Genomic DNA, 16,097 nt, shown 5'->3' with positions numbered 1-16,097 from the left:
GACCAGACACTTCTAATGGTGTGATCACCAGGCGTTTATTACTCAGAGAACAAATAGGACAGGGATGAGTAGAACAGCAAACATCATCATCAGCCAAGGTTCCCTGAGGTTACGCTCCTGTCCCAGGGTGGGATGTTACGATCACGGCAAGCGTGTCCCACTTTGCACCATGTTTGAGGAACCCCAAAGTCCCTCTCTCCAGGGGTTAATATACTAGCAAGCTACAATGATTACATGCCAAATAACATGTACAGAAAGAGACTAGGGGAAGGGTAATAAAAGGGAAAGCATGCTCCCTGCGGGCAAGGACACTGTTCATTGTCCCCTGCTCAGGGTGTGTGACCATCTCCTGGTTGGCTGTTGTGGACTTAATGGGGTCAGTGAACAGTCCTTCCTCCTTTAGCCAACTGAGATAAACAGTAAATGTTTCAGATCTCTCAGAGGGCAATCATTTCCCCCTAAGGCACGTACTTTGTGTCCATTAGTAGCTCTCATGTCCATTCGTAGCTATGGAGACAGTGGGAGGTGATTATAGTACAAAACACCTATACACCCAACATACATGTCATTTCTTTTTAAGCTCAACTTTTAATGCAATTTCCAAATATTTGTAGAGAGCCTACACCTTGCCAGGCACTGTCCTAGTTATAAAAATGATTAAGATATCGCCTGCCTTTTCTGTTCTACTCAGTCTGGGTGGGAAGACAGTTGGTCATTCTAAAATGTGACATATACTGTACCAGTTTATGAACAAACTGATAGGAACATAGATGTGGAAGAACTGTGCATGTTGAAAGCAAGTGATGTTTGAGTTAGGCCTAGAAAGGTGAATTCAGTTCTTCAAGGTAGAAGATAACATTACAGGTAAAATGTTACAACTGAAGGTACAGAAGCATGAATGAGTTTTGTTTTACCAGCTCTGGCAAGTTAACCACTCTGTGCCTCAGTTTTTCATTTGTGAAGTGAGGGTAATACTGTTTATCTAGTTGGGTTCTTGTGCGAATTAATTGAGTGAATATGTGTAAAGTGCTTAGAACAGTGCTTAATGTAAGTATTAGCTGTGACGAATAATAATTAGTGTATATTATATAAAATTAAAATATAATATACACATATAGCATTTACATATTATGTGGTATGTGATATATAGAAAATTAAACTGTATACTCTCATGTGTTATATGTAATATGTAACGTAATAATAATAATAGATTTTTGCTATGGCTTGAGACCATAGATTGAATTGGGGATTGTGAAAGGTAATGAGATTGTAAAGTAGATAGTGAAAAATTCGAACTCTCTCCTTTTATAAATGATAGCTAACGTATATTGAGCACTTATTCCACCCAGGCACTGTGGAAAGGGCTTTACATGCATTATCTTACTAAATTTTCCCAGCAGCCCATTGAGAAAGACACTGTAATTACCAGTTGAGCCAACTGGTTGAAAAAGATTGTGACCTCCCAAGGTCATTTGGCTAGGATGTAATGAAGCAGGAATATGAATCCAGAGAGCCTAACTCCAGGGACTGAAGGGAAACAGATCACTGAGGAGGCTGAAGAGAGATGACAGGGTTAGATGATGTAGCATGTGTGGGTCAAGGGAGAAAGGGTGGGCTTGAAAGACATTTCAGGTATGGAATTGACTGGATTTTCTGTCAGAGGGAAGAGTAGAAATTGAGGGTCCACTTTGAGATTTAAACTTGGTTTGACCTGTTGGATATTTATTTATTTCAGCAGATGTACAGGTACTACTTGAGTGCTTACTGAGACATGCCACGGAAGATGCAAAGATAGAGAAACCCCCAGAGATCTTACGGTTAGATGAAGGAGGAAGGAACCGAGTTGGTTGAGTAGGAAGAAATGTTTTAGATAGGTTGAGTGTGACATTCTTGTGTTATATCTGGGTAGAAATTTCTCTTTGACATTTGGAAATAAGAATTTAAATCTCAGAAGATGTAAAGAGGTAGATTTGGGAACAATTACTATTAGGTGATAATAAATTTATCCCCTCTGGTAGACTATAGACTGAGAAGGTATGAAAGCCAAAGCTAGGGAGTTTATCATTTAGGGGAAATAGAGGAAGAAGATTGAGTGCTCTTCAAAAATTTAGAGCATAAATAAAGCAGCAGATATTTCAGTTCATAAAGATATCTGGTAGCAAAAATTAGGAATTGAATGTCATTCAGTCAGGTCTTGGTTGAATACAAGGTGGACCATCCAGCCATTAGAATACTGTTCAGTACTGAGGAATGAGGTTGAGAAAGCTATAAGTTCTTAGAGGAACCAGGAAGTGACTGCAGGAAAAGTTTTAAGGTGATGTAGTCCAGTGGTTCCTAAACCTAGCTGCACGTTAGGATTTCCTGGGGAAAATTTTAAAGATTACAGAAGGCTGGATAAGGCCCAGGCATTACTATCTTTGAAAACCCCTCCAGCTGATTATGATGTTTAGCTAGGTTGGAACATCATTGGCAGAGTCATTGTGGCAGAGGCCAAATCATTTGAGGCTGGAGAAGCCACTGGGTTTGGCAGTAAGAGAGGTTTCATTAGGGTTGTGCTGAAGAAGCCAAATTGCGTTAGATTGAGGGGTGGCTGGGAGGTGAGGAAATGGAAATAGCAAATGTGGATTGTTCATTTCAGAAAATACGGAACTAAGGTTTGGGGACAAAGGGACCGTTAATGCTGAAAGGGAGGCAAGGTCAAAAATAAGATCTTTAGTGCTGTCATGACTTAAGCGTATTGGTAGTCAGTATACAGTAGATACTTGGCGATGTAGGATAAGTGATGAACCAAGTTCCTGGAAGAAGTGAGAAGCAAAAATAAGCATAAATAAAGCAGGAGTAGTTCAATTCATCAAGACACCTAGTAGCAAAAATTAGGCATTGAATTTCATTCGTTAGGGTCTTGGTTGAATGAAGGATGGACCATCCATTAGAATACTGTACAGTTTTAGAATACTAAGAGTGATAATGCCGATACATATTTGTGGATGTAAAGCTATATCTGTGGAATATTGAACATAAGGCCTGTTACAGATCAGAGCTCCTGCTTTGCACAACTCCGTGGAGTGGTACACCATGGGACACCATTCCTATAGAACCTGGTGTGAGTGCTGCTCCCAGGAGTTGTGCAGTCCAGGCATCCTGACTATGGTGTGGTATTCCATTTGTGAAAAATTGTGTGTGTGAACATATATGAAGTTATTTGTAGAGATATTCCCCCAAAAAATTAACTGTGGTTATGAGTTGAATATGAAGAAAAAAGAGGTCTTAAAAGAAAGGAGAATTTTGTCTTTATTTAAAAAAAAAAAAAATTGTGAAAGATCAAGCTCCTTTTAAGTTTAGATGTGATAGAAGAAATCATAATAGAAAAAAAAATTAGCAGATTTAATTACAAGAACAAAAAACAAAATTCCCGCAAAATCTCTTGTACATGAGAAATTGTCAAGATAAAATAATGGGCAACAGCCTATAATGATTATGTTTATGGGAAGTATAATAGATCAGGATATTTGTTTTATAAAGATTTTACTAATTTAAGCTGTTGCTTGGAATACATTTCATTCTTCTTGAAGCCCACAGACTTTCTGTCATATAGTAGACCAGTTGCTTTGTATTTAGACCACGACTGTCTTGCACTGCTCTGTGCATGTGTGTGTTTAAGAGATTCTAAGTGCTTCCCCACCACACACATTCTGTGCCTCTGTCATATTTTCAAGATTTCCCAAACTCTTGTTCTTACTGTCTGTCTCTCTGGAGTGCCCTTTCTCATGAGAGAGCTCCCTCATGGCCTCTTCTGTTTTCTTGCTTGGCTCTGGACTGTTTGCTCTCTAAAGCTGCTGCCCAGCGCTCCTCCTGGACCGGCACTGCTCTACTAGTTTAGACCCATTATTTTCTGGGTATTCTGTCTCCCATTTTTGCTGGACTATATCATCAAGTTAGTTTCTGGGGGGGAAAAAAAAAGGCCAACTTACCAAATCTCTCCTTTCTGAAAATATCTGTATTCTGTGCTCACACAATTTGGTTTGAAATGCTAGCACTTGAGTGCTTACATCAAAAGCATTGAAGTCATCCTTGACTCTGTTTTACTTTCTCACATCCAGTTCATTAGCGAATCCTCTCACAGTTCCCTTGTAACTACACTGCAAATCCAGTCAGTTCTCACTACGTCCGCTGCTGCCATCCGCTGCTGAGCCGTCATTGTCCTAGACTCCTTTTTCTAATTGTTGCTCCCCTACTGCCTGTTCTCCACAGGGCTCACGGTGATTCTGTGTTCAAAACTCTCTTGACTTCACCTTGGTAAAACCTGAAGGCTTTACAACACAAGTTGGTGCTCTTACTTCTCTGACCTATTTGCGTACCATTTTTCCCCCTTGCTCACTACTTTCCAGCCATGTTGTTGTTAGGTGCTATCAGAGCAATTCCGCCTCACTAACCCCATGTAACAGAGTAGAACTGCCCCATAGGGTTTTCTAGGCTTTGATCTTTACGGGAGCAGATCACCAGGTCTTCCTGCCTCAGAGCCCCTGGGTGGGTTTGAACTGCCAACCTTTCTGTTAGTAGCTGAGTGCTTAACCATTGCTTAACAAGGACTCTTCATCTGTGCTAGCCTCAATATGTATTTGCTGAATTAATTAAAATTGTATTTATTTAGAACTTATAGGTGTTGCTCCCTTGTGTTTTAGTATCCAGTGTTATTTATGAAAAGTAGGATTTTTGTTCTTTTGTTGGTGGCCTGTTTTTTTCTCATAGGAAGGTTTTTACGATCTTCTCTTTATGTTTGCAATCTCAGAAGATCTAATTGGATCTCATTTTATTCTTTGTATGTGGCATTTGTTGATGGCCCTATCAGTTTGAAGACTTATGTCTCCCTTAAGCCCTGGGACATTTTCTTATATTTCTTTATAATTTTCTTGTCTGTTTTTTCTTTCTTATCTTTGGAATGCTGTTATTAGTTGGATGTTGGCCGTTCTGAGTTACTCATTTATAACACATTTTTCATTTCTTTGACTTTATGTTCTGTTTTCTGGGAGGCTGCCTAAATATTATTTTCTAACCCTTCTTCCGAAAAACTTTTAGCAGTGAGGTTTTTAATTTCTAGGAGCTTTGTCTTATTCTCTATCTTTGAAAAATAACATCTTGTTTTTGTTTTATGGTTGTACCATCTTCTTAAATCTCTCCAAGGTTGCTAATTAATATTTTTGAAATGTCGTTTGTTAGTGGAATTGCCTTTGTTTACTCTGGGCTCAGTTTTTCAGTTCACCTTGATCTTTATTTTGCTGCAAGTTCTCATCACATCCTGGTTATTCTGTGTTTTCTATGTATTTATTTAATAAAGTAGTTAGAGTAGCTGGTGTGTATGTCTGCTTCACAGTAGGTTAAGGAAGCTCGAATTTGGTCGGAAGCAGGCTGAAAGCTGGCCGTTATCACAAGGGAGGCCACCAAAATGCCGTAGCAAGGAGGGCTTTACTTAGGCAGTGACTCTGTGGCGTAAACGCCCAACCATAGTGTGTTCTGGTTCTACCAGATGGTTTGTTCATTTCTGATTATTTTGCTGGGTGGTCAGTGCTTGGCACATTGTATAAGGCCTTGAATGCCACTGTGATTGAAGTCTGCAAGTAATAGGGAGCTATTTATTGTTGATTCTTGAGTTGTATTTTAGCCAAACTAATCTTCTAGCCCTATGAGAAATGTCTAGGCATAGGGAGTGAGGTGTGAAAGGCCAGCAAGGGGGTGCTTGCATTGGTTCAGGTTTTTCGTAATAAGGAACTGGTTTAAATGTAGCAAGTAGATGCAATTTTGAGAGAATTGTTGGAAAAATGGAAGGAATTTATTTGACTTGAAATTAAGTGAGAAATGATATGAGAATGACATCTACATTTTGAAACCGACTGTAAGAGAAATGTGGAAGTAAAGAAGAGAAAGAATAATTTATTGATGGTTTGAGTTTTAGATGATAGAGTATTATCGAAATAAATGCCTGGCAGGGCAGTTGGAAATATGGGAACACATTATAGCTGAGAAAACAGATCTGGCAACTTGGTTTTGTGAGAGTCCATGGGATGGAGGTCATAGTATTTCTCATTTATTTTCTTTAGAAAAAATAATCTGTTACATTTTTCCTTTTTGATTTTTTACAGCTCTTGCAAGTTTAGGATATGAAAAGAGCTGCGTGTTGTTCAATTGTGCAGCCTTAGCTAGCCAGATTGCAGCTGAACAGAACCTGGATAATGATGAAGGATTGAAAGTCGCTGCGAAGCATTACCAGGTATGCAGAGAAGTAGTTACTGCGTAATGATTGATGCTAACTTGGATAAGTTGAAAATAATTTGCTTTTAGGTTTATAGATCCTTCTTTATACAACAGATGTTGTCTTGAAAAATAATGTACTTTTAAAAATAAATAGACTCATATTCTTGAAACCCTTACATAAACTACTTACATGGAGACCGGGTCTGTTTTCCCTCACCATTGTGTACCCAGCTGCACCTAGCACAGGGCCTGGCACGTAAGAGAGGCTCAGTAAATGGTGATTGAACAAGTGATTAAATGTATGAGACAAAATCCTTGGTGAATCCCTTTTAAATCATTAACCTTGTTTAAAAATTTTGTATGTTAACTTTATATATTTTCTTAAAGTGAGGCACACCTAAAATTTTACCAGTGTCACAGAAATTAAGACCTCTTGTCAAGAAAATCAAAGTTTAATTCTGAGACTCGAGAGGTCATATTTGAATGTGGTCAGATAAGTAACATTATTAAGTTGGCTAAATCCATATTCTAGGTTCTAATCATTTACTAACATGGCATATTAGTTTGTAGCAGATTTTTACTTAGAGCTTTTATGTTTTTGTTTCAGCTTAAGGAATAATAAGTGATTATTGCCAAGTCATATCATATATAATTATGTTCCTGTATTTTATATTACTCTATAGTTTAAAAAGTATTTTCATGTACATTATTTGACTCTTGGGTAAACCTTGTGAAGCAGGTCACATAATGTCATTCCATTTTGCAGATGAGGAAACTGAAGGTCAGAAGTGTTAATAAAGTGGTTCTTTTGGATTTTAATTCTCATTACAAATTGCATGGAATTCTAACTGGCCCTTCCACTGCCTCCCAGTGGCTCTGGAATTTACTTGTCTCCGAGATGGAGCCTGATTTTTCCCATTTTTTGAGTTAAGAAGAGGGGTGCAGAATGCTGTTTTAGGCAAGTGAAAGGAAAATACAGCTTAAGTAAACGGAGTTCTCCCATTTGTGGCTCACCGTGCAGTTTTGGGTGGGCACAGATGACAGGCATGACACACTTTTTCTTTTTGAGTCATAAATGGCAGATGTTCAAAAATGTGAAAATGAAGTAAAATTTTATTTAGCTTCCTGTTAACTGGAACTTAATTGGCATGTGAGATTATGGGGGGCATTCTGAATTTCTGAGGAAGCAGTCATTCTCTGAGTGTTCACAGCAGATCACCTAGTGTGATAGAAATAGAATGGAGGGATTAGGAGAGGGAGGGCCTTATTTGCCAGCTAGCGGCTTTGTGCCCTTGGGCAAGCTCTTTGACCTCTCTGGGCTTCCGGGTCCTCATACCTTGGTGGTTCTGGTCTGTGTCTATTCTAGTCTTTGATTCCGCGCATTACTAAACTAGATTAGCTGATCACTCCTTGCAGTTTTACAATACTTCATGACTGCAGAAAGCATGAAGTTCATTTTAATATGGTTACCTTTAGTTGTCTCTGTGTAGCTTACCTAAATAAACGACAACACCTTTTAATCCCAGTTTAACTTATTCCTGGTGTATTTGTCTCATAAAAGTTATTTTAGCGTTAACCTCAGCAAAATATAATTGGGAAGAAAAACCTGATGGGGAACATAGGTTCCTCTCTGAAAGCCAATTGGCGATAGATAGCAATGTTGATCCTCAGAAGACTAGGTATATATACTGTTTTGAATTTCCCCTAAGTACCTACCCAAACTCCCTGCCATGGAGTCAGTTCCGATTCATAGAGACCCCATCGGGTTTCCAAGGCTGTAAATCTTTACAGAAGCAGACTGCCACATCTTTCTCCTGTGGAGCGGCTGGTGAGTTAGAACTGCCAACCTTTTGATTAGCAGCCGAACACTTTAACCTCTGCACCACCAGGGCTTTTTTCCCTAAGTGCAGCGTGTTTAGTTATTTGAGAGATGAGTTAGTTTGGGACCAAACCAAGAATATTTCAGTACAAAAAAAGTTTTTGTGATGTTTAGCCCTACTACTATTCTCATGTTGGCTTTGAGGGAGGATATCTAAAAATAAGCTCAATTGATTTTCCCTGTTAATTTACTTTGTTTTCCCCTGTAACTTACTTTTAATCTTTCCTAAAGCTCCTGTTACTTGGATTTTTAGATGTTTTAGATCTATTTTGCACAGTATAAAAATGTAAATATTGTAACTGTTCGTTGAGGTGACATTTGAAATGATATTTGTGTGTGAGAGTAGAAAATTAAGTCTTGCTGAGTCCTGTAGACTTAAAAAATGATTTTCTCCCCTCTCCCCTTTAGTTTGCTAGTGGTGCCTTTTTACATATTAAAGAGACGGTTTTATCTGCCTTAAACCGAGAGCCCACCGTGGACATATCTCCAGATACAGTTGGGACCCTCAGCCTTATTATGCTGGCACAGGCCCAGGAAGTATTTTTTTTAAAAGCCACAAGAGGTAATTCCAGTTTGTCTTCCATCTTGTTGCATGTGTAAAGAAGTGGTAGACTAAACTAAGAAGGTGATTACAGTATAATATGTCCATACAGAGTTTTCCTTTTTGAACTTGATACCTGGTTTATGGAAATACTCCAACTCTCCTTTTCTGAACTGGTGGTGGTACAAATACACATGTAAGAATGTAGGCTATGTTGGAAGTCCGTTATGAAATGGCTAGTTAGCTATTGTTCTTAAACACTGAGCTTTGGAGTAGTATTCATGTATATGTAATACGTCAGACATTTCGTTCATCTAGCACATGTTTATTGGGTGCCTACTCTGTGCCAGTCACTGTTCTCTTGTAGGCTTTAGATAAACCTTAGCAGAAAGATAACGTTCCTATTTTCAGGAGCTTATATTTTGTGTGGAGAGTGACAGAAAAGCAAAACAAAACCAATAAAAAAAAAAAAGACATTAAGTAGCCATGGTAATTCGGAGAGAGTTAAGTGCTATGAAGACAGTAAGATTGCAGGAAAAAATTTTTGGCTATGACAAATCTGACAAAGGTCTAATTTCTAAAATCTATAGGAAAATCCAACACCTCTGCAACAAAAAAGACAAATAGTCCAGTTAAGAAATGGGCAAAACATATGAACAGACATTTCACCAAACAGGACATTCAGGTGACTAACAGACACATGAGGATATGCTCGCAATCACTAGCTGTTAGAGAAATGCAAATCACAACCACAATGAGATAGATACCATCTCACCCCGACATCACTGGCATGAATCAAAAAAACAGAAAATAACAAATGCTGGAGAGGCTGCCGGGAGAGTGGAACTGTTACGCACTGCTGGTGGGAATGCAAAATGGTACAACCATTTGGAAAATGATATGGCGCGTCTTTAAAAAACTAGAATTAGAAATACCATATGATCCAGCAATCTCACTCCTAGGAGTATATCCTAGAGAAATAAGAGCCATTACAAATAGACATATGCACACCCATGTTCATTGCACCCATATTCACAATAGCAAAAAGATGGAAACAACCTAGAAGTGCCCATCAGTAGATGAATGGATAAACAAACTATGGTACGTACACACAATAGAACACTACACAACGATAAAGATCAATGATGAATCTGTGAGACATCATACAACATGGATGAATCTGGAGGACATTATGCTGAGTGAAATAAGTCAGTCACGAGAGGACAAATCTTGTATGAGACCACTATTATAAAAACTCATGAAAAAGTTTACACACAAAAAGAAACATTCTTTGATGGTTAGGAGGGAAGGGAGTGGTGGGGAGGGAAAAACACTAAGTAGGCAATAGTTAAGTGGTAACTTTGGTGAAGGGTAAGACAGTAGACAATACTGGGGGAGCCAGCACAACTTGACCAGGTTAAGGTCATGGAAGCCCCATAGACACATCCAAACTCCCTGAGGACTGAATTACAGTGCTGAGGGCTGGGGACCGTGGTCTCGGGGAACATCAGGCTCAATTGGCATAACATAGTTTATAAAGAAAAATGTTCTACATCTTACTGGTGAGTAGTGTCTGGGGTCTTAAAAGCTTGTGAGTGACCATCTAAGATACTCTACTGGTCTCACCCTGTCTGGAGCAAGAGAGAGTGAAGAAAACCAAAGACATGAGGGAAAGATTAGTCCAAAGGACTAATGGAACACAAGTACCACAGCTTCCACCAGACTGAGCCCAGTACAACTAAGATGGTGTCTGGCTACCACCACCGACTGCTCTGACACGGATCACAATAGACGGTCCTGGACAGAGCTGGAGAAAAATTGTAGAACAAAATTCTAACCTGGAAAAAAGGACCAGACTTATTAGCCTGACAGAGACTGGAGAAACCCCAAGAATAAGGCCCCCGGACACCTTTTTAACTCAGTACTAAAGCCACTCCTGAGTTTCACCCTTCAGCCAAAGATTAGACAGGTCCATAAAACAAAACGAGACTAAATGGGCACACCAGCCCAGGGGCAAGGACGAGAAGGCAGAAGGGGACAGGAAAGCTGGTAACAGGGAACCCAAGGTTGAGAAGGGGAGACGTTTGACGTGGCGTAGAGGTGGCAACCAGTGTCACAAAACAATATGTTTATTAATTGTTTAATGAGAAACTGCTCTGTAAACCCTTATATAAAATACAATTAAAAAAAAAAAAGGACAATCAGAATGGAGTATGTGATAGTGGCTGGTGATCTGATTGTGGGGGAAGAATGTAGAGGGAGTTGTGCTAATTTAGATTCGTTAGTCAAGAAGGGTTTCTTTTGAGGAGGTCCTGCTTAAACTAAGCCTAAATGACGTCCAGGCAGAGTCCCTTGCCCTGTGAAGGAGGGAATAAGAACAGTTCTTATAAGACATGTTAGTATGAGAGATTGGAGTGTGGGATGAATATACAAGTGCAGAGAAATTGAAAATAAGGGAGCAGTCATCATGTGGAAGAGATGTGAATTGGAATAATTAAGGTTTTTTTTTTTTTTTTTTTTCCGAAAGCTTTATATTGAGATCTAATTCACATACCGTAAAATTCACCTTTTCAAAGTATACAATTCAGTGATTCTTCTTATATTCACCCTTATACAACCATTACCCCTATCTGATTTCAGAACATTTTCATCATCCCCAAAAGAAAACCTGTATCCATTAGCATCATGTCTCAGGCTCCCTTCCTGTTAGCTCCTGGCACCAGTAATTATTTTCTGTCTCAGTGGATTTACTATGGAATAACTAAGTTTTATACAGAAAAATTGATTTCATCAGTAAGGATTTTCTAAGATAGATGTCTAAATGTGATCTCAATGCCTATACTATGTCATCATGATATAACAGATTATCTCATATATTTATTTTAATTATAATGGTCAATATTTTATTCCAGATAAAATGAAAGATGCTATCATCGCTAAATTGGCCAATCAGGCTGCAGATTATTTTGGTGATGCTTTCAAGCAGTGTCAGTACAAAGATACTCTCCCCAAGGTCAGTTATTGTTTCTGTGAGTAATTAAGCAGTTCTGCATGTGGAAGTATTTAGACATTTTTGTGTACAAGAAGCACAAGTTGAAAATTACATACTTTAAAAAAATTTAAAATTTCAAGTGAGGCATTTGAAAAATATTTGTAGAAATAGTTTTTTTTTTTAAATTTAATATGTGTGAAACTTGTTTTATATTTAGGGGATGCCTTTGTGTTTGCTCTTTACTAAATTTGTTTTTCCCAGCTAAAATTCTTTCTGGAAATTTTTGACTATCTTATGTCCAGTAGTCTTATAGATGCAGTAATGGTGTAGTTCTGAATCATTGGTGATTTGGTCCAAGCATGAATACTTGAGTGTGTTGATTATTCACACTTTTAATTATTGTCCTGTTTTCTTAAAGCTGAGTCTTAACAGAAAGTTCAAAAACAAGCATAATGAGAAGGAAAAGAAAGCTTGTTTCATCCAGTAATTTGATTAGAATTACGTTTTGCTAATAGGGATAGAAAATTGGCTGCCATATTGGACAGCTAAGGAAAAGCAACCATCTTAAACCACACATCACAGGAGGTGTTATGTTTTAATGTCAACTTTTCTGAAGTGGCAGTTGAAAAGACTGTTCGGTGGTGATCATTCGTAAATGACAGAGCAGATGACTAGACTGACAAACAAGTAAACTTAGAATGAGTAAGAAAGGAAACTTAAAGATTAAGTGGAACGTAGTGTGTTTCCACTACTCTTCTTCAGAAATGTGCAAGGAATTAGTTTCATCAGTGTGATCACATATGGTATTTGTTGCATGATCTTTTATAGGGGAATTTATTGATTTATAAATCATATTCAGGAATCTTTGTAAATTATGAAATTGCAGGCAACTTTTGGAGTGAAGTAAAAAAGCACACAAGTGCATCAACAGTACACATTAGTCTAAGACATCAGAAATGAACAATAATGAATCAGTATGAAGATACCTGGGCATTTAAAACATGCCAAGAGCCCGGTAGAAATTTGCCCAGGACTCTTGAGTATTAATTACATCAGTCCTTAAAAGAGAGTTGGGATCTCCTCTCACCTTTTTTTCATCTGAAAGACTTCATGTTCAGCTGCACAGTGTACCGTTACATCCGGTTGGGCCATTAGCTCAGTCCTGTCGTGGAGAGAAGAATGTCACCTACAAAGACTTGGAATCCACCTCTGCAGCATTTCCTGGTATTCCTTGAAAATCTCCTGTTGAAGTACCAAGATGCTCCAGGCTTACTTTGAGAACTGGCAGTTTGAGATTCAGATGTCTTTTGTTGCTCTATCTTTACTAATAAAGCTCACAGGTATTTTCATATTCTAGTTATAAAACTGGAATATCTGCAAGTAGTGATCCAGGAAGCTAGGAAATTTTTCACTGGGAGACAGGAAGGCACGCCAGGTAGTGGTTCAGGTTTTGATTCTCTTATTGTTTTGTCTAGACAGTGATTGTCTAGTGTATTTGTTGGATTTTATAAGGCATGTACTTCATAAAAATGAGGTTGCAGTTTAGGATCTGGCATTTTGGGAGAGCCTCTGCCAATATACTGCTTTTCTGGTTCATGTCTTTGTTATCTTTTCAGTAACTTTGACTGGGATTTTTTTTTTTTAAAGAAAAACAAAGTGGAAGAAAATAACACTTTATCCTCTTATTAGTCATTAACTTAGTGCGTTTGTCTGTCTGCTGTGTGTTTTTGAGTCTTTGATAACTGCCATGTTAGCGGTTATATGATAGTAAATCATCTTTATGTGGTTTTTTCTTTATTAAGAAGTCTTTTAGGATATGAACTTAAGTGGGAACTTACTTTACTGTCTTCTGTCTTTTAAACATGATGAAACAGTCAGCTATAGAGCAGTTTCATTAGTATATGTCAGTAATGTGGTTTAGCTAACTCGAGGGCTGGGTAATGGCTCGTAAGAAAGCGTCTGAAGCCCTGGGCTTGGTCTCCCTCTGTGAATATCCATTCTCCTTTCTTTCCAATGCATGCTTTCCTTTCTTTGTAAACAAAACGGCGACTTCATGGCTCCATTAAAGAGACTTGCCAAAACTTAAATTGGCTTCAATTCACAGTTTAAAAAAAAAAACAAACAAAACTTAATTTTAATTGGAAGAAGAAAATTGAATTCATTAAATCTAATCCAGGCAAAATCATGTGGTCTTCTCTGTTTACGTCTACGACTAACCTGTCTCTTAACCATTAATGGGGTGATTCTAATTCCTGTCTCCTTTCCCTTTTTCTTCCTGCATCCCATGTTGTGTGTGGTGATTTGTGTGGTTGAACTCTCCCCTGGTCAGTATTTTTATTTCCAGGAGGTGTTCCCTGTCTTGGCTGCCAAGCACTGTATCATGCAGGCCAACGCTGAGTACCACCAGTCTCTCTTGGCAAAGCAGCAGAAGAAATTTGGAGAGGAGATTGCAAGGTTACAGGTGAGTATCTTTGAAATAAATGTTTGAGTAACTCGAGTTTCCATTTTGCTCCCTATCAAGGTTCCCAGGTTTGCTCGTAACAGCCTTTTCCTCCAGCCATTGCCCTATTAGTAGAGACAAGTGACTGTTTACACTTTTAGACTTACCTACTACATATTTTTGGAAGTCTCACATTTTATCTAGAAATTTCATGTGAAATTTGCTTTCAGTTCTATTATTTATCCATGTTTGCTTTAACATAAAAATATTTTCAATTGATTACAGTGTTCCCGGAAGATGTACAGTGATGATCTAGACTTGGGGCGTATAATCACATAGCGTGAGAAGCACAGTTGTAACATACACAAGTAGATCGTGTAAACCGCAAAAGACCTTCTGTGCAGCTGTAGCCGTACTGTCTGCACTGGAGCTGGTCGGAAGCTTGCTGTGACACTTCCAGCGGGGGGGCCTGCTTATATGAGCGGTTTGCTGTTGGAGTATTGGTGGGAGAAGGACTATTAGGGAAGTTGAAACATGGACTCGATATTAGAAGATATTATGGAAGTACCATTTAGGAGGTTCACAGTAGTCTGTTCATGAGAAAACAAACCCAAGTCTTATAAAAAAATAAAATGAATGCTTATGCTCCATACCGACAAAATCAGAGAATGATATATGTGTTTTTTATAAAACCCAGACTATCAAACCTGTCCAATTTGACCAGAGATTCACTCTGATTATGTGTACATAGATTGTTATATAAAAATACTTCTGAGCAAGGAGTTTCTGCATGAAGGATCTTTTTTTTTAAAGGCCAGCATATTCAAAGTATTAGAAGTTTATTTTCAGGAAATTCTGGGCCTATTAGATTCAAGTAAGTGGTTATTTATTTAGTCTTTAAACAGAGAAGAGTTTCTTTTAAACATTTTAATCTAGTATTTAAAACGCTTTGGAAAAAGGAAACAATTTCATACTCCTACACAGTGAGAAGTGGAGACTTTTCTCAGTTACAGACACATAGAGTTGTAACTTCACTTTTACAGCTTTAGCCATAGACCAAAAGTTAACACAGAACACAAATGTTTACCTATATCTTTGGCTCAAAGGGTGTTCATCTTTCCAGTAGGCGTGAAATATTTGTAACTGATTGGAGCTCACAAACAGGCAAACAGAACAAACAAACAGACCAAAAAAGATGACCAACAAACCAGATTTTCTGCTCTCTCACCCAGAGAGAAGAACACCCCTTCATTTGATAGAGATCATTAGATCTCTCTGGTTGTGTGAAGGAGCCCTGGTGGCGCAGTGGTTAAGAGCTCAGCTGCTAACCAAAAGGTTGGCAGTTTGAATCCACCAGGCTGTCCTTGGAAACCCTATGGGGCAGTTCTACTCTGTCCTGTAGGGTCGCTATGGGTCAGAATCTACCCCACAGCAGCGAGTTTGGTTTTCGGTTGTGTGAAAACCAGAAACAAAAAAACACAGTCAGGAAAATCAGCACAATAGGTAAAATAGCAGCAAAGGGAAAATTGCTGCTTGGGATTCACTTCCAGAGCCAAGAAGAGTTGCAGCCGGGCTCACACAGCCCATGAGGCACACTCTCGGACAGTGCAGTTCACTGGGCTTTGGGCTCCACGAGGTGGGTTCTTCTGGACATCTTGGTGGAATATCCAAAGTTACCAAAGTACGATTTTCAAAAAGATACAAAAGCATGTAGACATAAAGCTATAAAAATGTGACTCATGGAATGAATGCACGTCAAAGATTTATTAAACCCATTGAACGAGGGACCCGGCAAGATGGTTGAGGCATTGGTGGCTCAGTGGTAGAATTCTCGCCTTTCATGCGGGAGACCCGGGTTTGATTCCTGGCCAGTGCACCTCTTATGCGTCCTTATCTGTCTGTCAGTGGAGGCTTTTGTTCTTCAGTGATGCCGAACAGGTTTCAGCAGAACTTCCAGACTAAGATGGACTAGGAGGAAAGGCCTGGTGACCTGTTT

The 16,097-nt window shown here is 38.7% G+C and overlaps 1 protein-coding gene and 1 non-coding gene across 3 annotated transcripts in view; both read left to right on the top strand.

Moving 5' to 3' along the window:
- Nucleotides 1-16,097, top strand: part of PDCD6IP (programmed cell death 6 interacting protein) — a 70,340-nt gene that overhangs the window by 24,960 nt on the left and 29,283 nt on the right. The window contains exons 4-7 of one of the 2 annotated variants that reach the window (XM_004377335.1): nucleotides 6,138-6,265; nucleotides 8,537-8,690; nucleotides 11,582-11,682; nucleotides 14,006-14,122. In XM_004377335.1, the coding sequence (XP_004377392.1) occupies nucleotides 6,138-6,265; nucleotides 8,537-8,690; nucleotides 11,582-11,682; nucleotides 14,006-14,122 (500 nt within the window). Of the gene's footprint in view, nucleotides 1-6,137; nucleotides 6,266-8,536; nucleotides 8,691-11,581; nucleotides 11,683-13,990; nucleotides 14,123-16,097 lie in introns of both variants that reach the window. The other variant, XM_004377334.1, reaches the window with a different exon arrangement.
- Nucleotides 15,907-15,977, top strand: TRNAE-UUC (transfer RNA glutamic acid (anticodon UUC)). Its single transcript has one exon. It is a non-coding gene; the product is annotated as a tRNA-Glu (tRNA).

This window comes from Trichechus manatus, unplaced genomic scaffold, assembly GCF_000243295.1.
Source record: "Trichechus manatus latirostris isolate Lorelei unplaced genomic scaffold, TriManLat1.0 scaffold00049, whole genome shotgun sequence".
Taxonomy (NCBI): domain Eukaryota; kingdom Metazoa; phylum Chordata; class Mammalia; order Sirenia; family Trichechidae; genus Trichechus; species Trichechus manatus.
The sequence above is the reverse complement of the archived record's forward strand: the minus strand, read 5'-3'. Positions and strand labels throughout refer to the sequence as shown.